At 52.7% G+C, this 24,660-nt stretch overlaps 1 protein-coding gene across 8 annotated transcripts in view; it reads left to right on the top strand.

Moving 5' to 3' along the window:
• The window catches only part of LOC118662846 (myelin basic protein), a 76,853-nt gene that overhangs the window by 47,573 nt on the left and 4,620 nt on the right, over positions 1–24,660 (top strand). For 3 of the 8 annotated variants that reach the window (XM_036321789.1, XM_036321790.1, XM_036321788.1), the window contains 6 exons: positions 5,316–5,393; positions 16,445–16,552; positions 17,713–17,748; positions 18,136–18,168; positions 18,287–18,506; positions 23,614–23,733. In XM_036321789.1, coding sequence (XP_036177682.1) covers positions 5,316–5,393; positions 16,445–16,552; positions 17,713–17,748; positions 18,136–18,168; positions 18,287–18,466 — 435 coding nt within the window. In that variant the 3' untranslated portion in view covers positions 18,467–18,506; positions 23,614–23,733. Of the gene's footprint in view, positions 1–5,315; positions 5,394–16,444; positions 16,553–17,712; positions 17,749–18,135; positions 18,169–18,286; positions 18,507–23,613; positions 23,734–24,660 lie in introns of those variants that run through there. The other 5 variants (XM_036321793.1, XM_036321791.1, XM_036321792.1 and 2 more) reach the window with 5 other exon arrangements.

Consider the following 24,660-nt stretch of genomic DNA (forward strand, 5'->3'; position numbering starts at 1 on the left):
AAACTGTGCAGAAAAGATTCAATAGCCGGAGAGCATATATTATAAAACAAGCTTCATACCAGGGTCATGGTTTCAGTTAAAATAAAATTGTGAATGCATTTATCTCCATCATTGTGACTTTATCACAAAAGGGATATATAAGCACATACACGTTTTTCCCCCTTCAGGTAGAATTACAACTTTTGTGGCTTTAAATCTCTTATGTGCTTCAATATTTTCAAAGAAAAGATTTTAGTTTCAGAAGTGGGCACCGGCTGTGCAAATAGCATTGCCAGATTACCAAGGATTCGGAAAAATGAGAACATTCACCACACAGGACTTTTAAAAATGAAAACAATGTTTAAGTAGTTGCTTTAGGCTTTTGGACGTGCCCATAGTGTTCACTGCTGACTGAGGAATAAAGGCTTTAAAATGACCAGCCTTTTTCCCTTTGATGCCTAAGGCATTGATCAGTTTGCCGCAGAACCTCGTGGTTGCTGATGACAGACACGGGGTAGATGCCTCCTGTGCAGGGTCTTTGCGGAGAGCATGAGTGAGAACTCCTGGCAATGCTTGTTCAGCTCACCTGCTGATTGTCAGTCTTCATTTGCTTTTAAACACTGGAGAGGTGAGCTTAATACACTGCAGCCCCAGCAGCCCCAGAAGTGTGTGGGCTCGAGTGGGGTGAGCGGCTAGGGAGCTCCGTTCTGGCTTTGTTTCTTCTTTGCTCTGTCTATAACTCAGGAGAGCCCTCACTTTATGTGCCAGAAGGGTCCTTTGGATTGAAGCTTGAACATAAGGGAATCCCAAGGCCTGGCTATCATCCACAGAGCCCATGTCACCATTTCTAAGATAAGCACTTGAGGTTCACAGGATGCCGATGGGTGTCTGCAGGCCTGGTGGCCGCCTGCTCTGCCGGGCATGTGTCTGGGGAAAGTAGCTATTCGGCTCGCCTGTCTAGAGTAGGTTTGCTGGTGGAATTGTGCAGGACGGCTCAGAGCGATGCCTGGACAGAGACAGGGGACATGCTGCCCTGGGCACACCGCCCCCCCAGCCCTGGCCGGGGCTGCCCCCAGTCCTGGGAATGCACCCCACACCTACTCTCTGTGTGGCAGGGACTTGACATTCAAGGAAAGGACATTATAAATTCCTTGAGGAGGCAGAATCTTTGGGAGCCACCGTGAAAAGTGCATTGACGGAGAACACGCTCCTTTGTTGGAAGAGGGAAGAGAGGGCTGTTGTTGGCTCAGCACCAGGTTCCCAGCCCCCGGGATGCGGTGCCTGTGAGGCGTGCTGGGCATTGAGGACAAGATCAGAGTGAGCTGGTGGGTTTGGAAAGGGTGGCTCTCCGAGGCCGCATCCTCCCCCTCCTGCTCTGTGGAGCCTGTACCGCCAGCATCACTCCTGGGCCAGGCTGGGCCGCGGCTGCTCAGGCCTCACTGACCAAAGCCCAGAAACCCAGCTGTGGAAACTCAGTGTGTCCCTCTTTAGGGGGACTAAGTAGGAAGGTTTACGAATAACCAGCTGGTCACAGGTAACCCTGGACAGCTTCCGGTGGGATGCTGCGGGAACACTGATCTATTTCTCCATCTCGGCACACTTCTAAACAGGCTCCCAAGCTAGCTTCTGTCCTGATGATTTTACCTATTTTATTCTACTCATTCTACCTTCACAGCAGCATGTGTAAGTGTTCCGTTATTCAGTATTACTTCTGTACCTCGAATGTGGGTCGTGTGAAGCATTGTCATTGAATGCTATGGGGTCAAATCAATCTTGTCTATTAACCACAGGGTTCTGTTTCCTGATTTTTTTGCCACTGCATTTTAATTTCATTTGGCCACATTTCAGTTCTACAGTAACTTAATTCTTCATTGTTAACATGATACCCTAATTGTGGCGGTATACTCTGTAACCCTGTGGGGAGTGTCACCCTGGGAGAAGGCACGAAGGACACAGTGGGACGTGGCTCAGTGGTGCCATCACCCTGCGTGGGCATCCGGCCCAGGGTCTCTGCCAGGGGCCCTGCACTCACTCCCTTCTGCGCAGTGTGTTTGCTCACAGGAGTGCAACGATGCACCTGGAACCACACGAAATCTCCGTGTGAGTCTCCATGGCAATGACCCTGCCACTCAGTGCATCCGTTTGCCAAAAGATCTTTCTAGAAGAAAGCATAATGTGGCGGTGGGTGCATTTGCTTCTGCACCCCAATACAAACGTTTGGAGGTTTCCTCCAGGGATTCGTTTTGAAGTGTCATTTCCTGATCAGTTATTGATCAAAGGTGTCCCGGGCTTGGCCACCAGCTCCTGACTGTGTCCTCTGCCGCCCCCACACCCTCAGTTGTCCTCTGTACTGCCATAGGCCACAGTTCAATCAGACCTGACATCCCCTTGTGTGCGGAGATCGTGCTGCGTCCTACCAGTGACACGTCTGTAAATACTGTGGCGCCTTGAGTGGTGATTGCCTCCCAGTGATTATATTCCCATTTGATTTTGTGATGACATTTTGCTTGTTATCTTCTTTGTTTTTGTGCATTTATTAAACATTTCCACAGAGGATGGTGTACTAACTGCATGTGAATTTTTTAAGTTGTCCTCTTTGGTGTGTCCCTCCCTTACTAAGCACATGGTTTCCGTGGCTCCTGATCCAGCTGCCGACAGGTGAGTCCGGGCCCAGCACCTGCCTCTGCACCTGAGGTCACAGCTCCTCACTGGTCCGCCTTCATCAAAGACGTCTGACTCCTTTGTCTCCACGGACAGTCGGCGTCTGGTCCTGCTGTCAGGGCTGCTGGGTTCTGGGTGAGGTTTCCGTGTCGCCCTCAGAGTGCCGCCCTGCGCACATAGGGAAGTGGCGCCACATAGACGCGGGTCCTGTGTGTCTGCCACACCGTACACAACAGCATTTGCTGCGTGAGCGTGGGGGAGGGGGGCTGGGGTGCACTCGGTGGCAGGGGAACACTCAGGAACCCGGGGACAGGGGCTGGCTCTTCCGAAGGACGGCTGAGAGTCTCAGAGGTTAAGGATGAGCGTGGGGCCCCTGGCAAACTAGACGTGAACGCGAAGATGTGACAAACTTCTACTGGTCTTCCGTCCTCGGTACACACGTCCTGCACAGCCCCTTCCACTTTCCTCTGGGTAAAGGGCAGCTCTGACGGGCTGATGGAGAGTCGAGCCCGACCTCGGCAGGGTCTGTCACATCAGGGAAAACCAGCCACGGGGTCCACGGGGAAATCACAGAGGAGCTGAGGGAGCGTTCAGGAACTGTGGGAGTCTCTCATCAACGTCTCTAGTGAGGTTATCTTAGAGGTTCCCACGGTGTCTCACTAAATGCTCTGAAAGCATCCCAATTCTCAGAAAATAGTAAAAAAAAAAAAAAAAAAAAGGCAAAAACAATGAGCCCTTCTGATCCCCATGAACACAGGTCAGACAAGCAGGTCTCTGCACGAGGTTGTCCCGCCCTCGTCTCCATCTTGTCGGGGCCTGGCTCCTGTTCCCACTCCTCCCAGGAGGACGTTCTGCGTTTCCGAGCAGGCCGACACCTCTCACTGCACAGACAGACGGACAGCTGTCCTCCCCTGGCCCCGCTGGGATGGGCCGGGCTAAGGCGGCGTGTCTGTGTGCCAGCCAGTCCCCAGGGCCGGCAACCTCAGGGCCGTAGCCCGTCCCGGCCGGGCCCTCCTTCCCTCCTGCGAGGCCAGCGCCCAGACATCCACATGTGACGGCGAGGATGCCGAGCCAGACGCCTCAGAGCGGCTGCTCCGCGTGAGGAAGGGCATTGTCTCAGGTCAGGGAGCAATCCGTTAAAACCTTCCCTGCCCAGTGACCACGGCGGGACCAGGTCCTGGTGCTGACCTGCCTGTCCCTGCTTGTGGAGGCTCACTGCTCCCTGTGGAGGCAGCCAGGCCTCGTCACGGCAGAGACCGCCACAGGCTTGTCCAGTGGCACATGCCCTAAAACAGACAATCGTCTCACTCATGCAAGTTCCCAGCGCCGGGAACTAAAGCTCCAGGTGCTTCCTGCTGCCAGAGAAATGGCCTCTTGCACAGAGTCACGAGTGCGGGTGGGGAGGAGGTAGCTGCGTGGCCAAGCTCACGCCCACCGCGGACTCGCCTCTGGACTCCCGAGGGTGCTCGCGGTGCAGCAACATTTCTGGGATGCAGTAACGCGTTTCTGTGCCGTAGCTACTGTTTACCTCCACGAAAACCAGAAGTGAACCTGTTTACTAAAAACCCATTTTCTCGTAGCCAATTCATGACTTCCCTTGAAACCTTTGGCATTGATTTTATCTGCCAGGCTTTCCCTCTTCTCTCTCTCTCTCTCTCTCTCTCTCTCTCTCTCTCTCTCTCTCTTTTTCTCTCTCTCTCTCTCTCTCTCTCTCTCTTTTTCTCTCTCTCTCTCTCTCCCTCTCCTCCCCCCTCTCTCTCTCCCATTGGCTGTGGACAGTTAAAAAGAGGGACTTCTCCAGGCTGTTTGCTTTGCTTCTGTAATGTCCTCTCAGCCACATCACTCAAAGCTGCCGGGACTGTCTCCTAGCCGATGAAAGAGCGGCAAACGCGCTGCAGGAGGACTTAGGACAGTTGAGTTAAGGTGAACTCATTGCTCATGTCAAGGACTATTAAGTCCTATTCATATTAGTCTCCTAAACGTCACCACCAACAAGGAAGAATGTGAGAGCCCGTCACGCGCGTGGTTGCCTGCAGCGAGTCTGCGCACCTGTCGCTCCTAAAATGATGCCCTTATACTGAGGGCCCTACAGTGACGGCCGCCATTACACCCCCCCGTACCCCGCCCCCCCCCCCACACACACACAGCAGGCGTGGGTTCCACCGGTGGGTCCAATGCAAAGGCTGACACACCTGCTATGAAAGAGAGTTACACTCTGCGAATAAACGGATGTGGCATTTATTGCATTTGAGACTTCAAAAGGCCCTTTCAGGGCTTTGCATCAGACAGGGAGCTGCTTTCTTTACTGTTTCCTAGAACCCTTGCATGTCCGATGCCAGCTACAGTTTGAGAAAACTTGGTCACCCAAGGAGATACAGGGCCTCAGAATAGACACTAAAGGAAAGACTTCTTCTCTGAGTCTGTTCTCTTGTCCCTTTCCTTCCATCGTCCATCGGCCCAGTGTTCGCGGGGCTGGAGCTCTGTCTTCTCCTTCCCTGGGTCCCTTCATCTTCATCCCTCACCTCTCCGCGCCTCTGGTCCTCTAACGCCCACCTGCCTACCCCTCCTCACACCTGGGGTCTGGCCTCCCCCGGTCAGGAGGGACGCTGCGGAGGACTGGGGGCTCCACCAGCGCTGCCTGTGGACTCAACCGGCCACTCTGTGTCCCCTGGCAGGTACCCTGGCTCAAGCAGGGCCGGAGCCCTTTGCCCCCTCATGCCCGCAGCCAGCCCGGGCTGTGCAACATGTACAAGGTAAGACGCGCCGGCCACCAGCTCTTCCGCACGCCACGCCACAGGCCACATCCCCATCGTGGTCTGTCAGTGCAAGTGCCGTGGGCGCTGTCCAGGGCACGCTCCTGTCCAGGGGGCTCCGCAGGTCTCACACAGGGCCTGCAAAGCCCCTGGGGAAAACCAGCAAAGGACAATGTGTGAAGACAGAGAGGAGTCCTGGGGGCAGGGGAGAAGCCGCCCTGGGCCCCGAGGGGCAGGGCAGCAGACAAGCCCTGGAATGAGCTGACTGAGGGCACTTCCACGGGGCCCAGGGCAGACGCAGCACTGGGCTGGCGAGGTGACCTGTGACCCTGTGACCGTGGTGCTGACCTGCCTGTGTTCGCAGCTCGGTGATAAACCAGTGCCCAGCAGATACTGAGCTCACAAATACCAGTGAACTTAAGCTCCTGTGGGGTCGGTGCCCTGGGGACATGGTCATGGGCGCTGTGCTCCCCTGAGCTCAGCTGAGCTCCCGGGGCTGGGGGACATGGTGGTCATCGGTCCTCCAGCTCCTGAGTGGAGGCGGCCACTCCTCAGAGCTCTAGTGACGTGTGGACGGCAGGGAGGGAAGGGGACGGGGACTCAGCGGAGGCCCCACGTCAACCCCGAGTCAGACTGCCACTCACGCAGGTGGGCGGCCAGCACACCAGGTCCTGTTGCAATGACACTTCCAGGAGGCAGCAGGCCCTGCGTGGGCACCTGGGAAATAGAGAAGGTGGAAACACGTGCTCAGGACAGGAATAGGGGGCATGGCCCTGACGTGATTGACCAGCCCAAGCCGGGGAGACAGTGGCTGAGGACCCTCCTGCTCCAACGTGTTAAAGGCTGTGCCCTTGTGGGGGGAGGAGGGTCTGGGAGAGACAGGCAGGGGCCCGGCACCCGAGGGTGGATGGCCCTGGCGGGGTCTCTGGGGCAGCGAGGAGCCCAGGGCTGGCAGCAGGTGGGCATCTGGCCCAGTGCCCCTGCCGGCAGCGTGGGGCCCTGTCACCTGGCGCCTCAGCGGTGCCTGTGGCTGCTGGCTCCCTGACAAGGACCTGTCCATTAAGGCACGGTGGGCGTGACTCTCCCTCCCCGAGAGCTTCGAGGGTTGGACGGGATGCCGCTCCTAGTCCGCGTGCCTCCTGAGCCGTGTTCCAACTGGGACTGTGCTTGCTTTTCGAAGAGCTCTCGGTGGCTCCTTTGTGAGAGCAAACACCCTTGTCCCCAGGAAGCTCATGAGCTCACTGCCCCGCCTGGGGCAGTCGGGACTGGTCCAGGTGAAGCCGGGGGGGGGGGGGGGGGGGGGGAGGAGGGGATGACATGTCTCCTGGGCGGGGCCGTGCTGGGAGGGCCGTGCTGGGTGGAGGCACACTTTCGTCCTGCGGTGACCTGCGTGAGGGGAGAGCAGAGGTGTCACAGAGCCCAGGCCAGGGGCCAACCTGCTCCCTTCACCCAAACCACCAGGACACCCCTGCCCCATTCTGTCTTCAGAGGGCTGAGCCCCCACGGGGAGACGGAGACGTCCCCAGAAACTGCAGAATGGGGAGGGTGAGCGGCCAGGGTATGGCGGTGATAGTAAGGACCTTTCATCCGAATGTTTCACTTTTCTCTTTTGAACAATTATCTGGTCGAGGAAGACCAGTGCCCTGTCCTCCCGTCTTCATCCCGACCGGCTCTGCACACGCCTGTGCAGAATGAGCCAGCTATGTCCTCAGCTCCACCGAGGGAGAGCCCGTCTGTCAAACAGGCCTGGGCCCACTGGCCCGCACACTCCCTGCCCAGGACAGACGCAGGAGGGAGAAGTGGGTGGTGGGGTGTGCGTAGCATTTGTGTGTCTGTTAAGAGCAAGGGAGCCGGAGACAGAAGTGACTTGAAATCAAAGGCAAAGATGTGAGGCAGGCAATGGCTCCCAGATTGTTGCTCGTGGTGAAGACCTTCAGGGACCTTGTTATAACAGCACGCTCTCGGGGACCCACTTGCAGCGGCGTCTCGGCCCCACGTGGGATGGAGAGGCAGGTGGCCTGGCCCAGAGCCGCAGGCACCTGGTGCAGGAGCAGCTCTCGGCCGCCCTTCTCCCAGGCGCCCAGGACCTCCCCTCCGAAGAAGCGCTCCTGCCGGTCTTGGTCTTGGCTGTTCCCTCGCCGTCTCCCCCACCCCCGACCCCGCGCCATGGGGCTCTTCCCTGTTCCCAGAAAACGGTCATGTTTACTGGGGAGCAGATTTAATGGCACCAGCCACCGGGAAAGGAGTGCAAGGGCCAGTTGCAGCAAGTGGTTCTAAAATACCTTGTCCAAGGTCATAGGACAAAGGCTCTTGAAATCGGCTCTCGGAGGAGACAAAGTCTCCGGCCAAGCCAGGAGCTGCCAGTGTCCACACAGCTGCTCACAGCCAATAAGGCCCCTCCCCTACGGTTCTGAACCCGGAAGGTGACAGAGGCAGTGACAAGATGATGTGTGTCCCCTGACCCTGCAGAGCCTTCCTCCTGGCCTCTGTGTCTGCAGATCCCGCAGGAAGGGTAAGAAGGGCCCACCTGCCTCGAAGTCGGAGAGGAGACGCCACAGAACGAAGCAGCTTGGGTGCAGGAGGCCGCATCATGCCCAGGCTCTGAGCCGGGCTCCCAGGGCTGTGATGTGACTGTGGGGGTGGGAGGAGGCACTCAAGTGAAGGAAGAAAATGACATTTGAGGAGTCAAAAGCACGCTGGGAAAGCAAGACACCCACGGGAGAAAGGAGAAGGAAAACCTACGACGGGCGGCCCCTCCATGGCGAACAGTGGACCCTTTTCACCCCAGTGCCCTCATCCGCACAGCCCTGCGCCTCCGCCTGCAGTGGGACCATCACAGGTGGCCCGAGCACCCCTCCGACACCTGCTGGGAGTCACGTAGCCCTAGATGGAGACCCCCTCTGGCAATGTGACTGTAAGAGCCTCCTGGCCAGCCAGCCATGCAACAGGCTGCAAATCCCAGATGGTGGAGACGGCAGAGCCACCTAAGGAAAAAGGCACAACAATTTCTATGACTTTCTCACCAACTGTGAGTAGCTCTGGCCTCTCCCCGTCCATGCCTTTGCCTCCATCCCCTTCGCCTCTGTCCCCTCCACCTGCCAGGAGGTGAGACTTGGACACCAGCTCCGGAAGCACCTCTCCCTTAGGATCAAATCCCAGGTCAGACATGTGCAGGCACCACAAGGGCCTCCCTCATGTGCGGAAGCCGGGCTGCGACACCTGCCTCCCTGCCTCCCTGGCTCTCTGTGCCCAGGTGAGGCCCTCCCTCTCAGTCACTGTGCCAAGAGGTCTGGTGTGGGGTGAGGCCGTCCTCACCAGCAGGTGGGAGCCTCACATCCTCCATTCAGTTGAAGTGTCAGAGAGGATGGCAGATGCCACCCCCCCCCCCGCCCTCGCCCTCATGGGTCTCACCCAGCAGGTCGCTGCCTGCTGCCCAGGCCTCACGACGACGACGTGCTAGCACTCTAGACTCTCCACCTGAAAAACCGGTCCCTCTACTCCCGGGGCAAAGGGACGGTCCCTCTGCCACCACCAGCAAGTGGCACCCCGCCCACCTCCTCATTTCCAACATCCGAGAAGAAACATGTTATCTGAACAGCCAGCAGGTACCTAACATTTCCATCTAAATCAGAGGCTCGCCTGTGAATTGCCCCAGCAACAGAGAAGCGCCCGCGAGGCTTTCATACAGCACAGCTTCCTCCGAAGTCATGAAAGGCCCACGGCTTTAATTAAACTCACTCGAGTCAGTCGTCCAGCAGCAAGCACACTTCTAATCTTGCAAAGGGCACTGTCCTCCCACGAGGACAGGCAAACTGCGAGTATCACTCTGACGGGAAAGCATTCTCCAGATTGCAAAACCCAAGACGCCCACCTTGCCAAAAAAAAAAAAAAAAATCCAAGCTCTCCTGAGGCAGCTCAGATGCTGTTTGACCAGAAACGGTGCAAGGGCTTCCTCGGAAAAGTGCAGATAAACAATAGGAGTGGGCGAGCCTGGGCGTCCGGCCCCTTCTCGGTGGAATGTCAGGGCGTCCTGGGGTGAAACCTCGAGGTCAGTGCCGCGCCCGTCCGACCGACTCGGAAGGGAGACGTCCTCGCTCAGCTTGCAGACTGTGTCACTTCTTTCCCAAACTGGCGGCCTTCGAACCCCCAGCTCTGTGCGAGAGTATTTCACCTGCGTCTGGCCTGCACCTGGGCGAGGGGCGTGGGGACGTGAAGATGTCACGACCCTTACCTGCCAGGGGCTTCAAAGAGGCACAGGGGCAGCTGTTCACCTCCCACCTGCCTTGTCCCGGGAAACGGTGGGCAGCCAGGTGGGCATCGCTCTGGAGGAAGGAGGAAGCTGATCAGCTCACTGCTCCTTCAGGGGAGGCATCGCTTCAGCCAGACTCCGAGCCACTGAAGGACTTCAGAGGCCAAAAAAGGGTGCGGCAGGAGAACAGGGCACAAAAGTCCACTTGTCTCACCGAGAGCTGCATTTCATGGTCCTTCGACGTAAAGAATAGAATGTGGAAAACATATGGGATTTATTAGCACTTTCATAAGAAAAAATCATATCGTTGATTCTGAGTCTGCCTCTGGGTGGGCCGGCCGCTCACCGTGGTCCAGAAAAATGCCGACACCGTTACCGTCTGTGGTTCCCAACAGGTTAAACAACCACTGCTTCCCTGCTGGGGTCTGCATGCCTTGACAGTGATGCAAAATTGGGGGGAAACATATTGCAAATTCCTGTCCTCCCTCACTCCCCAGGCCACTGGTGACACCACCTCAGGGAAGGATCAATGTCCTTGGTGCCACTGTGTGGACGTCTGCAAACCCACCACGTCCCACATGTGGACTAAGGAGCAAGTGTCAGACCTGTGTTTGCTGGCTGGAGGCTGGTGGTTTTAATCACGTGAACAAAATAGAACGATGTCGATGATGTCATATTTTTGTATCGAGGAGTACTTTCCATTCAAAGTGGGAGCTGACCGGCCCCTGGTTTTAATGACATAGAAATGCATCTTCTAAAATTAGAACCAAATGGGAAAAGCTGGCCTCATGACCTCGACGGCCTTTGTTGTACGGAACTATCAGTATTTACGAAACAAGTGGGAACTCGTTTTCCAGGGACGGGCACCATCACAACTTCCCAGTTCTCCAGGCTCTAACCAAGGAGTCTAACCGACTCCATCAACAGATACTCACTTTCTCTACCATAGAGCACTTTCCAGCTCATCTGACCTTCAAACTTAACCTAAAGTCATAAACTTTGTAAAAAGATAAACAAAATGAACCCAATTTTTTAAAAAGTCCATTCTTCTCCGTTAGCTTTGTCTTCTGCCGTGTGTCCACCCACCTGAGTGTTAGGTCAGGAGCCCCAGCCTGTCACCGCACATGGAACCCACCAGACCCGCCTGGCAGAACAACGGGATGGACCGAGGCCTGGGTGGAATGTGAGGACACCTGGTGAGCACATCACTCAACCCCGCCCCCGACATAGGGGCAGGAGGGGACACAGGAACACACGCACCCATGCTTGAAAGCGAGTAGAAACACCTCTTACTCCTTTTTTAAAAAAATGTTTTTATTGGGTTTTAGAGAGAGAGATAGAGAGATAGAAACTTCAATGAGAAACATCATCCATCGGCTGCCTCTTCCATGCCTCCTACTGGGGGTCGAGCCCACAAACTGGGCATGTGCTCTGACCAGGAATCAAACCAGGGACCTCTTGGTTCATGGGTCCACGCTCAACCACTGAGCCCACCGGCCGGGCTTACTCCTTTCTGACACTGCGTCCTTTGGGGACACGGGGAGAAATGCGCATTGCTAGAATCTGATGAAGGAAGTGCCAGGAAGAAAACTCACCTTTTTCAGCCACTGGATGTTACTATGGGGACCCTTTGAGACGGATTAACAGAGAGAGACCCCCTCCTAGTGTGTGATTCTGAAATGGCCCTGGTGACCGTATCACAGTGTAGGGTGAGCTGCAGGTGGCCCCCAGGCTCAGGTCCCTGTCACAGGGCTAGATGCTGATGGGACACACTGGGCACCTGCTGACTGACCCACAGCCAGCAGCTCAGCTCCATGTCTACACCTTCCAAATACACCCACCCAGGAGAGAGGACAGCACGTGGACGCCGAGGCAGTGAGGGGACTGAGCCCAGACCCTGAGCCCTGAGCACAGAGGGGGCGTGCCCAGACCCCTGTGACGCCATGCAACTCATTCCTTGACATTCTGATGGGGATTCAGCTTAAATTCCACTCTCAGACAAGAAACAGAAAGAGCTAGAACTATTCCCCTCAACACACACCCAAAGGCACAGCAAATATTGATATTTCTTTTTTTTAAGATCCGGCATTTTCTTCTCAGAGGAAATGACTCCATCGATTTGTCTCTGGCCAAAACCAACGCTGGTGGTTGTGCAAATACCTCGCCCTGTTTCCATAAAGCAGCCCTCTAGTCAACGGAGCGAATCTCTGCCAATCCGATGATCAATGATCTCAGATGTGCCAGGCGAAACGAATCTCCTGTCATTACTTCCAAGTGAAGAACTCCACTTGGCAGCACCTTGGAAAATCAGGAAGTTAAAATCCCTTCCTGATATGTGGAGAGAGGAGCAAGCCACCCAGACCCAGTGGGCGGGCTCCCCCTGCTGGTGAAGGACGTTATCACAAGTGCAGGGAAAAGGAAGGATTTTTTCAAAAACAGTGCAATGAAACAGGCTAATGGAAAAAGCAATTTGCCTTAAAAATAAATAAAACGGTTGTCCTTTACCCCCTGGCCTGCCTCCCAGGGTGTTTAAAACTTTCCAGCGTCATGTTAATTTATCTACCATCAACGAGTCCTTGTTTCATTAATCATCATGAAAAGCCTTATTTTTAAAAAATTTTATTTTATTGTTTAAAGTATTACAGATAGTAGTACATATGTCTCCTTTTGAAAAGCCATATTGATGGGAATTTACTATTGAGTAAGAAGAGTCGAAGAGTCGCCCTGGCCAGTTTGGCTCAGTGGGTAAAGTGTCAGCCTGCAGACCAAAGGGTCCCCGGTTCGAGTCCAGTCAAGGGCACGTACCTCAGTTGCAGGCTCCTCCCCAGCCCAGGCCCTGTTCAGGGCACATGCAGGAGGCAACCAATCCATGTGTTTCTCTCACATCAATGTTTTTTTCTCTCTCTCTCTCTCCTCCCTTCCCCCACTCTCTTTCTAAAATCAATGGGAAAATATCCTTGTGTGAGGAAAGAAAAGTGACACAGCAGGGCCACACGTATGCATGCTGTGACCATGACCCCAGGTGCTCACACAGTCCTCTATGGGGCGCGAGAACCAGGTCTAAACAAGTAAACGAGAACATAGGTGGTGGCATTTCCTCTACAAACTTTTAGATTTTGTTTGTCAGTATTTTGTATCTTAGCCTTTCCAATAGGCGTATAGTAGCATTTCTTCATGATTTTGACTTTCATCTTCCTAATGACTAATGAAGAGCATCTTTCCATGTGCTTATTTGCCTTCTGCCCATCTTCATTGATTGTTTATTCAAGTGTTTTGTGCATTTTTTTAACTGGGTTATGTTTTTTACCATAGAGTTTTGATTGTTCTTCCCATATTTTGGTTTTAAGTCATTTGTCATATATGTTATTTATAAAAATTTTATCTTGTCCTGTAGCTTTTCTATTCATCTTCTTAATAGTGTCTTGCAAAACAGCTTAAATTTTGATCAAGTCCAATGTGCCAATTTTTTTCTTTTATGAGTCGTGTTTTTGGTGTCAGGTCTAAGAACTTGATGCCTACACCCAGGTCATGAAGATTTTCTCCTATTATTTTCTTCTAAAGTTTTATAGTTTTACATTGTAGATAGAGATCTATGTTCTATTTTGAGTTAATTTTTGTATGAGGTGTGACTTTGGGTTGAGGTCAATCTTTAAAAATATGGATGTCCATGTGTTCCAATACCATTTGTTGAAAAGACTAAGGCTATTCTTTCTATGTTGAATTGACTTTGTGCCTTTGTCAAAAATGGGCTGATCATATGTGTGTGGTTCTATTTCTGGACCCTACTGTGTTCCATGGATCTGTATGTCTATCCCCCACCTGCTTGATGACAATAGACACAGAAAATCTTAAAATTAAGTGGTGGAATTTCTCTAACTTTATTCTTCTTTTTTACAGTTGTATGGCTATTTTGGTAGTGTTTTTTCCTGCATTTCCTTATGGTTTCAGAATTAGTTTGTAGATGTCTAAACAAAACCGTGCTGGGATTTTTATTGGAAATGCATTAAATCTGTAGATCAACTTGGGGAGAACTGGCATCTTCATTATGTCAATCCTTAACAACAGTACGAGTATGTCTCTCCATTTACTGAGGTCATCTTTGATTTCTTCCACTAGCATTTTCTGTATTTTAGCGTAAAGATTCTTTACATGTTTTGTTAGAGTTATACCTAACATTTTGCTTCTTTGACGTTATTATATATGGTAGTGTATTTTTTAACTGTTAGCATATGGAAATATGATTGACAAAATGTTCTTTACATAACAGGCCTTTACAACTATAATATGGTGATTCAGTTACAATTATGTGACTACATCGCATCTGTGCAACCTAACATTTATAGCCCAGAAGTCCATCTGAGTCTAGTTCAGAAACTCTTGCATAGACAACAAAAAAATCATGTAATTCCATGAACTCCGTTCTGTTTGCCTATGATCTCTTGTATGTTAGATTCTGGATTAACAGTGATCTGAATGGTGCACATTCAACAGGCTTCTAATGCTCGTTGCTAGTTCTGTGCTGAGCTAGTTCTGTGCTGAGCACCGTAGAGACCCATCGCCGGCCGTTCCCATGAACATGTCTGACCCCTAATTTCATAGCTCCGAGAGGTATAATGCAACTGACCAACTTCATGTGTCCTTAAAATATTTAAGTTACTTTTCCCATTGGTGACCAATATATTCATTATAAAAATCACAAAAATACAGAGTTTTTCTTTTAGCATTCAAAGCAGGCATGCACAGTTCACATGTGAACAATATTATTATCTATATAACACTTCATTCATTATCTCACCGCGCAAATACATTTTAATGATATGAGACTTGCATGGTACGACTGAACATCCCATTTCTTTAAAAAACCTGTATGCAAAGTTTAAGACATTATTTAATTTAATCACTAAACTAAATTAAAGCTAGATGATGCTTCTGTGAGTCAAAATGCGGTACACAGTGTACAGAAAATGGTACATAAACAGCAAGTGACAAGTAAGTTGTACTAAATTTTGAGCTCTTTTAATTATTTCAAGCCATTAGGATGGTATCTAATAAATAACTTCACCAGGCAAATTAGACATTTGAAAATATTTGTCTTAAAGTAAGCAATTTAAACAGTTTCCTGGCTCGTCTGTTTTTGGAGTTTTTTTAATTCTTAAGTTTACACCCATTCTTTTATTGGCGTAATTATTTGGACTAGTCAGTGAGTTCAGAAAGGCACTGGGTGAAGGCAAGATAACTTGAGGGGACCAGATTACTTAGGTTCTTGCAACATCAGGAGAATAAGAATAAGAAGGACCGGCTGTTTCGCCTGCTGTGGACATCATTGTGTTCAAATGCCCTAGCATCTGCTTCTGCCCACACTCTTGTGCCCACAGCATAACTCAACGCCCTGTGGGTCCTGGGAGCAGGAAGTTCGAAGCCCGGTGGGGGTGGGGAGAGGAGCCCAGCCCATCACGTGGCCCGTGCTCCAGCCTGAGGGTGGGGATGGGTGAGCTGACAGATCCCAGAACCTCGCTGGCTGCTGAGCTGGAGAAAGGCCACCTTGAACAGGGGCTGCGCCAGAGGCCCCGGAGGGGACTGCAGGCCGCAGGAAGCCCTGCGCAGAGGCTGTGCCCATGGACACCTGGCCTAGTTCTGTGGCTGAGGGGCACAGTTCAGATAGGGGTAGATGCCCAGCAAAGAGGGGGCACTGTGGGCAGAGAGGCTCCTGTTCAGAAGGGCTCTCCGTGGGCCAGCGCTGGTGGCCACTGGACATGAGGAAGGGGCTGTTTCCGAACCTTTTCTGACTACAATGGGGAGAATGGCTGGGAAGAGCGACAGGGGCGATGCAGGGCCATCAGCGTGAAGCCTGGTCTCCAGGAGGACCGGGCATGGAGCGACTTTGCAGTTGAAGCTTGCGGCAGGGACCAGTCAGTCACCGGGGAGCCGAGTGAGCCAGCATCGCGCGGGAGGCTGGGCCTGCGCATGGACCCCTTGTTCAGAGGCCAGCGAGGTGGCCAGTCCCCTCAGAGCTAAGACAGAAAGCAGAGAAAACCGGACACTCCAAGTGCCTTGGGCTCTGAGGGCTCTGCAGACCCAGGGAAAGAGGCTGCCTGTGGTTGATCAGGGGAGGGAGAGAGAGGGCAGAGCCACCTTGCAGAGGTCCTGCTGATGGGCGAGGGGGTGAGTAAGGACTGTGGCGAAGAAAACCTGGGCGTCTGCAAGCTGAGAGCTGAGCGAGCAGGAAGCAGAGCCAGGGGGAGTCTGGGAGACAGCAGGGTCTCAGACCCCAGGGTGTGATGCGGGAGACCCACAGCTGGGGAGGCGCACACAGCTGAAGGACGCCCGAGTGCGGGCCCACAGAGGTCTTCCCAGATTGGGCGGACTCAGTGGTGCTGTGGCCTGAGTCACTGATTTTGAGAAACAGGCTGGTCCACGTGATGCGACCCCAAAGCCACTGACCGTGCTGTTACCGTGGTTTTGTGTGTAATTCCTGAGTGTTTGTCCAAACCAGGAGCCTGAGGAAATGATGTTTTCCTTTCTGAGCTTTGGCTACCTGGCCCCGTCTTAGCTGGCATCACCCTCCAATGGCGGTCATGGCCCCTGGCTGGTGCTTAGCTGACTGAGCGGTGGGAGGCGCTCCCAGCTCAGGGAGTCTCACAGCAGAGGCCCTGCTCGTGTCCCTCCCACCACAGGCATGTCTGGGCGGCTTCAGCAGCTTCCCAGCACACAGTCCTGATTCCAGTTATCCTGATGCAGCAGGAGTCAGAGGGATGGAACAGAGGGTGCGGCCTCCCTGAGGTCCCTGTGCTCTGTCTTTCAGGATGCTCACCACGCAGCCAGAACCACCCACTACGGCTCCCTGCCCCAGAAGTCACAGCACGGCCGGCCCCAAGATGAGAATCGCGTAGTCCACTTCTTCAAAAACCTTGTGAGTGCTCTTCCACTGTGAGTAGCGCTGAGGGGAGCACTGCACTGACCACAAGGGGTGTGGGTGTGTCCCACAGGACTCAGCTCTAATCCACAAGGGGCATGAGCATTTCCCCAGAAGAAACTTCCATCCTCCTCGGGGTGGAGCTCAGCCTTAGCACCTGGCACCCCGGTCCCAGTGGCATCTGCTGCTTACTGAACTTTTGTTTTACCAAAGAGCTCACTCCTTTTGAAACTAAATTACCGTGAGGACTTAACTTGAAAGCACAGGCTCTGCAAAACTATGGAGACAGTAAAAAGATCAGTGGTTGCCAGGGGTTGGAGGGAGGAATGAACGAGTGGCGCACAGGGCATTTTTTAGGGCAGTGAAACTACTCAGTGTGATGTGATGTGATGGTGGACATGCTTCATACCTTTGTCAAATTCCTTAGCATGTACGGCACAGTGAAACCCATGTAAACGATGAACTTCAGTTAATAATCAGTACAGTATTGGTTCACAGTGAGAACTAAAGAACCCACTCAGGCAAGATGGTAATAGGGAAACCACAGCGAGTCCATGGGAACTCTGTAATTTCTGTGCATTTTTTCCTGAAACCTAAAACTGCTAAAAAAAAAAAAAAAAAAAAAGCCTTAGAAACAAAAGCAAAGCTGCAGTCTTCTAATTATAAACTTTCTGTGCGGCTAACATTTTTAAATGATACTTTCCATGTTGATGAGTTTTCAAAGTCACAGACCAGGTGGTGTTCCTTCAGAACCCTTGAGTATCAGGGGATCCTTACTTCCTACTCCAGAAAGGGGTAGTGGTGAAGTTCATGGTCTCCATCAGTGTGCACGGAGGGTGCACGGGAACGCATACCAAGGCGAGTCCATTTCCTGGTTTAGAGCCTGTTGGTCCGTTTTCAATTCTCTCCAGCACCTTCAGAGACTTCTGGAAGATCGGAGTAGCACTGCATATTTTCAAACTCTCAGCTCCGCGGTGCTTCTCACTCAGCTAGAACAGAAACGGGGGAGCCGGGCAGAGGGATGGCCCTCACCTCATAGGTAGTGGACACCATTAGCAGACATGGGCTACTCCCAGCTACAAGGAGTCTCACAAACAGCGTCAGGGCTGCTCTGTAGGAGGGACCACCACCGCTCACCGGCTCCTGTGTCTCCGCAGGTGACGCCTCGCACACCTCCTCCATCACAAGGCAAGGTAAGACCTCTGAATATCTTCACTAGTCATCACTTTACTTACAGACCTTCCCTGAAATCCCTAAATGTACCAAAGAGAGAGTTGGGCTCATGGCGACCTGACTTGATTTCATAGTTTTGTCAAGTGGGTTCCAAGTAGACAGGCTGAGATGCATAACATCTGCTCCTCTGACAGCCGTGCAGACAGTGCTAATCAATCCCCGCTCACTTTCACTCTAAGCCCTTATCCTAAACCCTCCCTGGAAGCTCCAGGAGGCCACTGCCACCCCCTTGGATGGGACACGTGTACAGTCTCAGCATAGGCTGCTGTGATTGTGTTTCTTCTCTATTAAAAGGACTTTCTCCTGCACTGATCACAATGTCATTATTTCTTTCTTTCCTCATCCAGGGGCGAGGAAAGTCCCTCAGCAGATTCAGCTGGGTAGGTGACAATCGTGTGTCCGTGCGGCTTCGCCTCTTCCCGGTCCTCGCAGCCACTGGGAGTCTGTTCTGCTCAGTTTCAGTTGCCTAATGGTCGCTCCCCCTTCCTTTCCTCGCAGCCCAGCTTGTCCCCAGGACCCTGGATGCATTCTCCTCGAGGGGAAATGAGCAGCAACCAGCCCTCCTTCTGCTTCCTCCCACCTGTGACAGGCACCCCAGGGCCAACAACCCTCCTCCCACAGGCCCCCACAGGCCCCGTGGGGCTCCCACCAGGAAACACCACTACAGTGTGGGCCTGAGGCTGACACACCATCTACATGACCAGCCTACCCCCAGATGGTGACTTTTCAATGAGGAAAAATGGCCCTAGCTGGTTTGGCTCAGTGGATAGAGCATCAGCCTGAGGACTGAAGCATCCCATGTTCGATTCTGGTCAAGGGCACATGACTAGGTTGTGGGCTTGATCCCCAGTAGGGAATGTGCAGGAGGCAGCCAATCAATGATTTTTTTTTTGTCATTGATGTTTCTATCTCTCTTTCCCTCTCCCTTCCTCTATGAAATCAATATATATTTTTAAAAAAATGATTCTAAGGGAGAAAAACATGCTAACTTCAGTTATCCTATATAATAAAAGGGTAATATGCAAACTGACCCTAACAGCAGAATGGCTGGGAATGACTGGTTACTATGACACACACTGACCACCAGGGGGCAGAAGCTCAATTCAGGAACTGCCCCCGGGTGGTCAGTGTGCTCCCACAGGGGGAGCTCTGCTTAGCCACAAGCCAGGCTGATGGCTGCCAGCACAATGGTGGTGGTGGGAGCCTCTCCCACCTCCTCAGCAGAGCTAAGGATGTCCGACTGCAGCTTAGGTCTGCTCCCCGTTGGCAAGTGGACATCCCCTGAGGGCTCCCAGGCTGCTAGAGGGATGTCTGACTGCCAGCTTAGGCCCGATCCCCCGGGGAGTGGGCCTAAGCCAGCAGGTGGACATCCCCTGAGGGGTCCCAGACTGCAAGAGGGCACAGGCCGGGCTGAGGGATGCCCCCCCTCCCCCCGAGTGCACAAATTTTTGTGCACTGGGCCTCTAGTTCTGTTTATAATGACCTAACTCACCCAAAACATTGGTTTTTGTATGTGTGTTAGTAATAACTGTAGCTTTGATATCAAGCCATCTAGGAAAACCTTCTGAGGAATTTTAGACTCTTTAACAGAGAACAATTTTTTAATGAAGACCTTAAAGAGGGAATTTGTTCACTTTTTAGATACTAGTGAAATTTGGCATCTGAACCAACTTTAAATATTCTAACCCAATGTATAGTCTTTTGTTACTGGTAAATATTAAGTATTGTTCTTTCTTTATAAAAATTACAATTTTCAGAATAACCTCTAGGCTAGGGATTAGGTGTGTCTTGGGAACACAATATCCTTAATCTCTATTATAGGCCACATATATGAGATGCTTAATTAATAGGCATCATATAAATGAATGAGAGAAGATTAAAAATTTAAAAAAAGGGAGAAAAAAGAGAAAGGGAGAGAGGACTGGAGGAAGGGGAGACACCTGCAGAGAAAGGGTAGAGAAAAGATTTCATAAAGCCCCCGATTTCCTCCAACACATTATGACATTGAATTATGAACTGATATATTTGCTGCAATTTTACATAAACATACTTGAGTCTTCTCCTGGCCGAATGATTTTGCAAACAGGTAACAATAATGTAGAAATGGCCCTGGGCCAGCGCTCACTGACAATTAATTGTTGACTTTCTGTGCCAGGAGGAGATAGAGATGAGACTGAAGAATGAAACCCACTTTTGACCCAGAAACCATGTGTTAGTAACCACGTGCTCTGCCTCTTAGCTTTGCAGGCGCAGACTCCGGGCTTTATGCAAAGTCCCCCCTGCACGTGTTGGCGGCTGGGACCCAGCCCTTCTTCCCATCAGTCATCCCCAGGCCACCTAGACCTGCCGTTAACCAGAAAGGCCTTTGCATGCCTCCCACCCTTCATTTCTCATCCTATTAACGTGTGTGACATTTCTCTTTTTCCCCAAGCAGAATCCTCCCCCGCATTCCCTTGTCTGCAAGTTTCCAGCAGCTCAGACTGCCCTCCTCTGGAGTGTTTTCAGCCCTGCTTCCTCTGCTAAACCACTCTGTGTGCTTTCTGGTAAATTCTAGGTTGTTCAAAGGTATAAATGACCGTGAATCTGAAAGAAGGAGAAGTCAAGTACATTATTAATCTGAAAACCAATCCTTGAATTTAGTTCTCAGGAGCTCTTTATTTTGGGAGAAAAACAAGAGAGCAAGACAGGATGAGTTTGCCTCGGGTGGGGAAGTGCGGCTCTGTCTGTGGCGCAGCAGCCCCTCAGTGTCACCCGCCCCTCTGGGTGCCGTCCTGGGGAGCGCGTGTCTGTGGACGCCTCCAGGGCTCAAGGGCAGCGCTGGCATTTCTCTGGCAGGCGGCTCAGGCCTCTCTGCCTCACTCCCCTGTCCTTGCTCCACTCGATAACCTTGAAATGGATCTTCATGTGTGCCGGGGTCCAACCCCAGCGGGTCCAGGGGTCCCCAAAGGTGTGGACGGAGTCGGCGAAGAAGGAAGGACACGGAGACAGTGTTCAGTTGATCAGCAGCCTAGCCAGGATCTCTAGCCAGGATCTCCAGCCAAGTTCTGGTCTGGATCTCCAGCGAAGTTCTGCTTTGGATCTCCAGCCAGGTTCTGTGTCCATGTTCCCTCGCTAGGTTCTCCAGCCAGGTTCTGTCCAGGTTCTCCAGCCAGATTCAGTCACCAGGTTCTAGTCAGGTTCTCTTGCCAATTTCTGTAGTCAGGTTTAGTCCAGGATCTTTTGCCATGTTCTCTCGCTGGGTTCTGTCTCTCTTGGTTCCGTATTCTAAGTTCTGTGTTCTAAGTTCTGTGTTCTAAGTTCTGTGTCTTGCTGTCTTGTTACGTCTAGGGGAATCCTGTTCCAGGGGTTCCCAAAGGTGTGGACGGAGTCGGCGAAGACTATCCACCCTCTTCCTACGGTGGAGTCCTATCCATCCTGAGAGTGGGGCTTACCTAGGGGTCCCTTTTCGGGCGCCATATGCCGGGGTCCAACCCCAGCGGGTCCAGGGGTCCCCAAAGGTGTAGACGGAGTCGGCGAAGAAGGAAGGACACGGAGACAGTGTTCAGTTGATCAACAGCCTAGCCAGGATCTCCAGCCAGGATCTCCAGCCAAGTTCTGGTCTGGATCTCCAGCGAAGTTCTGCTTAGGATCTCCAGCCAGGTTCTGTGTCCATGTTCCCTCGCTAGGTTCTCCAGCCAGGTTCTGTCCAGGTTATCCAGCCAGGTTCTATAGTCAGGTTCTCTTGCCAATTTCTGTAGTCAGGTTCAGTCCAGGATCTTTTGCCATGTTCTCTCGCTGGGTTCTGTCTCTAGGTTCTGAGGCCAGTTTCTGTCCAGGAACTTTTGCCATGTTCTCTCCAGCGAAGTTCTTCTGTCTCTAGAGAACGTTCTGTGTAGGTTCTGTGCCTAGGTTCTGTCTCTCAGTTCTGTGTTCTAAGTTCTGTATTCTAAGTTCTGTGTTCTAAGTTCTGTCTCTTGCTGTCTTACTACATCTGTATTTATACCAGTTGATTCAATCCTACCAATCTCTATTACAAAGGTTAGGGCGTTTCTTTTATCTCCATTCCAGGGAGTAAAGATTATGTAGCTTAAGCATGACTGTTCGTAGTTAAAGTGATTAATTACCCGCCTGGCACTTAGTTAAGGGATTTTATTCCCTCCCTAACTTCAGGGGAAAATCCCTACCTGGGGAAACAACCTTTCTCAGAGACCTTGGTTAAAACACATAGTGCCAAGAAGGTGAGCAAACATATTAAGAACAGTATGCCATATATGCCAAGTCCTTTGAAACAGCAAGGATGGACCGGCTCCCGGCACATATGAAAGCAGCGACCTCAGACCCGGTGTCCAGTGTCCGTTCCTCGGTCTCAGCTGAATGAGAAGGACAGTGCAGACGCAGCTTGAGTGGTGGGACCCTGGACAGGTGGCTCAGTCCTGCCCAGTCGAGTGACAGAGGTGACCTGGGGGAACCTGAGCCTCCAGAGCTCAGCTCCAGCACCTCTAACCTAACGGGGTGGGTGAGGTGGTTCCCGGGGCCCACAGCCCTCAAACACTCTTATGAGGTTGTAAGGGACTGTAGGCTGAGGGGACAGGTTTGGGGGTCTCGATCAAGAGATCGTTCCATTTTGTTTCCTAGAATTCTTTGGAGAGAAACACAGGCGGCCTCCTATTTCTTGTTGGCAAAATGAAGGGAAACCTCAGACCTTGTCCATGGAGTAGACTTACCCTGGGATGTGGGCAGCTGGGGTCGCCTCCTATGAGCATCGTCCCTACGTCTGGGACATTTCATTCCGGATGCTCACATGTGTGTGTTCACACCGCAGTCTGTCCCGTTTCTTTCTCATGTGGAACATCCCAGTGAAACTGACACAATTGAGAAAAGACAGGGGACCCAGACTTTCTCATATTTCTACTATCATCTGCCATTGCTTTAGCCCACAGAGGAAATTGTCTCCAGCCCCTGGAGGGAGGGCGGGCGGCTGGGCGATGGGCACAGGCAGGGATGGAGGCCCTTCCCCAGTGAGGACGGCAAGTTCAGAGCTTTGTTCCCAGAGCAGGGCATCCATTAACTCACGGATCCTCACAGCAACCAGCAAGGAAGGGGCTGTTCTCATCCGCATTTTAGAGAGGAGGAAACTGAAGCTCAGAGAGGTTCCCACACTTGCCCAAGGTCACACAGCTAGGGAGCAGGGGGGCAGAAGTCATCCGGGCTGCCGGGCTCCAAGCTGAGCCCTGGTGCACCACGCAGGGACGTGGCTCACCTGCCCAGACCTGCCCCTGCCCTCCATGGCACCAGCTCAGGGGCCCAGGGCCCAGGTCTGCACACTCACCCTCAGGACTCCGCGCCATGGTTCCTGGCACTGCGGGAGAGGCTCCTCTAGGCCAGAGAGCAAGAGTCTCATCCTCACACGTTAGAAAAGTGTGGGCCGGGGATCTCACCTCGTCCCGAGCCTCCTGCCTGACATCTCTAGGAGATGAAGTGAATGTGAGCTCGGTCCTTGCAAACAACCAGACACATCCCCAGACTCAGCGTCGACCTCCTCCAGGCCCCTCTGAGGAATGGCCACTCCGGTTCCCCTTCCTCCAGCCCCGTGTGGGCAAAGGTTCTCCACCTTGTCCTACGGCATCTGCTGACCCTCTCTTGAGGACCAGGCAGCGAGAAGCAGGGAGGCCGCTGGTGTAGAAAAGGCCTCGATCTTTCCAATGAAAGCATTTGGGCATCTCATAACAGAACCTTGGCCCAGGCTAGGCCAGGCCAACCGCTGAGACACCGCCCTCGGTCACCGAGGCCACTCGGGCAGGGCCTCTGGGCCTGGCTCTGACCAGAGCTGTGCTCCTCTCTTGCAGGGAGCCGAGGGGCAGAAGCCTGGATTTGGCTACGGGAGCAGAGCTGCCGACTACAAATCTGCTCACAAGGGACTGAAGGGCCAGGACACCCAGAGCACGCTTTCCAAATTCTTCAAACTGGTAACGTAGCCACCCCTGTCCCGGGACATGCTGGGCAGGTGGGTCGGCCATCCAGCCTCCTCACTCCTTTCCTCAGGTGTCTCAGTGAGCAATGAATCAGCGAGGCCAGGCCCCTAGGACTTGAGGGCAAGATGGGCCACAGGTCACAGATGAGCTGGGGGAGTCTGACCCACCTGGAAGCCAGGGGGCGCCTGAGGCAGCAGCATCTTCGCCTCCCAGGATATGAGCGGGACCAGGTGATGGGGTGGGGATGGTTGGACCAGGTGAGAGACCCCGGAAACCACAGCCCGTATGTCTCATTGGTTATGACACTGGAGTCTCACAGACTCAGGCCCATATTTGTTGCCCAAGAGCCTATGGCCTGCGACCTCTGAGCCTCGGTTTCCTGCTCTGTGAAAGGGGGACATGCGGGGAGAGCGCTGTGACAGTAAGAGGTGATGAGAGCAATGTGGTCACAGGTGCCTGCAGGTCACTCGCAGGGGTGGCAGCTGACACCATTGCTAATAGTAGCGACAACTGTGCTCTCAGAATGTCCATCTGGTCAGCAAAGGCTGCGGTGCAGGTCTCGAGGGGCCATTTCTTCCGTCTAGGCCTTAACACGGACCCATTCTCGGTGTCAGAGGGGCTGAGGCCTCGCTCCTTCCCAGACGCCTTCATGGCCTGTGGAGGTCACAGAGGGTCACTGGCGCTGACCCCTTCGCACTGGGGAAAGGTCACAGATGCTGGGCCCTGAGAAGCATCTCTGTGGACAGGCTCTGCCTGGAGGCCAGTCATATAAGGGCCTTGGGAAGGGACCGTCTTAAAGGTGCTCACAGAAAATGGACAAAATAAATGGCAGGAAGGCGCTGAGGGTGATGAGGGTGGCGTGTGCCTCTGAGTCCAAGCTGGTTACCATTCTGGGAGGGTGGCCAGAGAAGGCCCGGTGAG

The sequence above is a fragment of the Myotis myotis genome, unplaced genomic scaffold (assembly GCF_014108235.1).
Source record: "Myotis myotis isolate mMyoMyo1 unplaced genomic scaffold, mMyoMyo1.p scaffold_m19_p_9, whole genome shotgun sequence".
NCBI classification, from domain to species: domain Eukaryota; kingdom Metazoa; phylum Chordata; class Mammalia; order Chiroptera; family Vespertilionidae; genus Myotis; species Myotis myotis.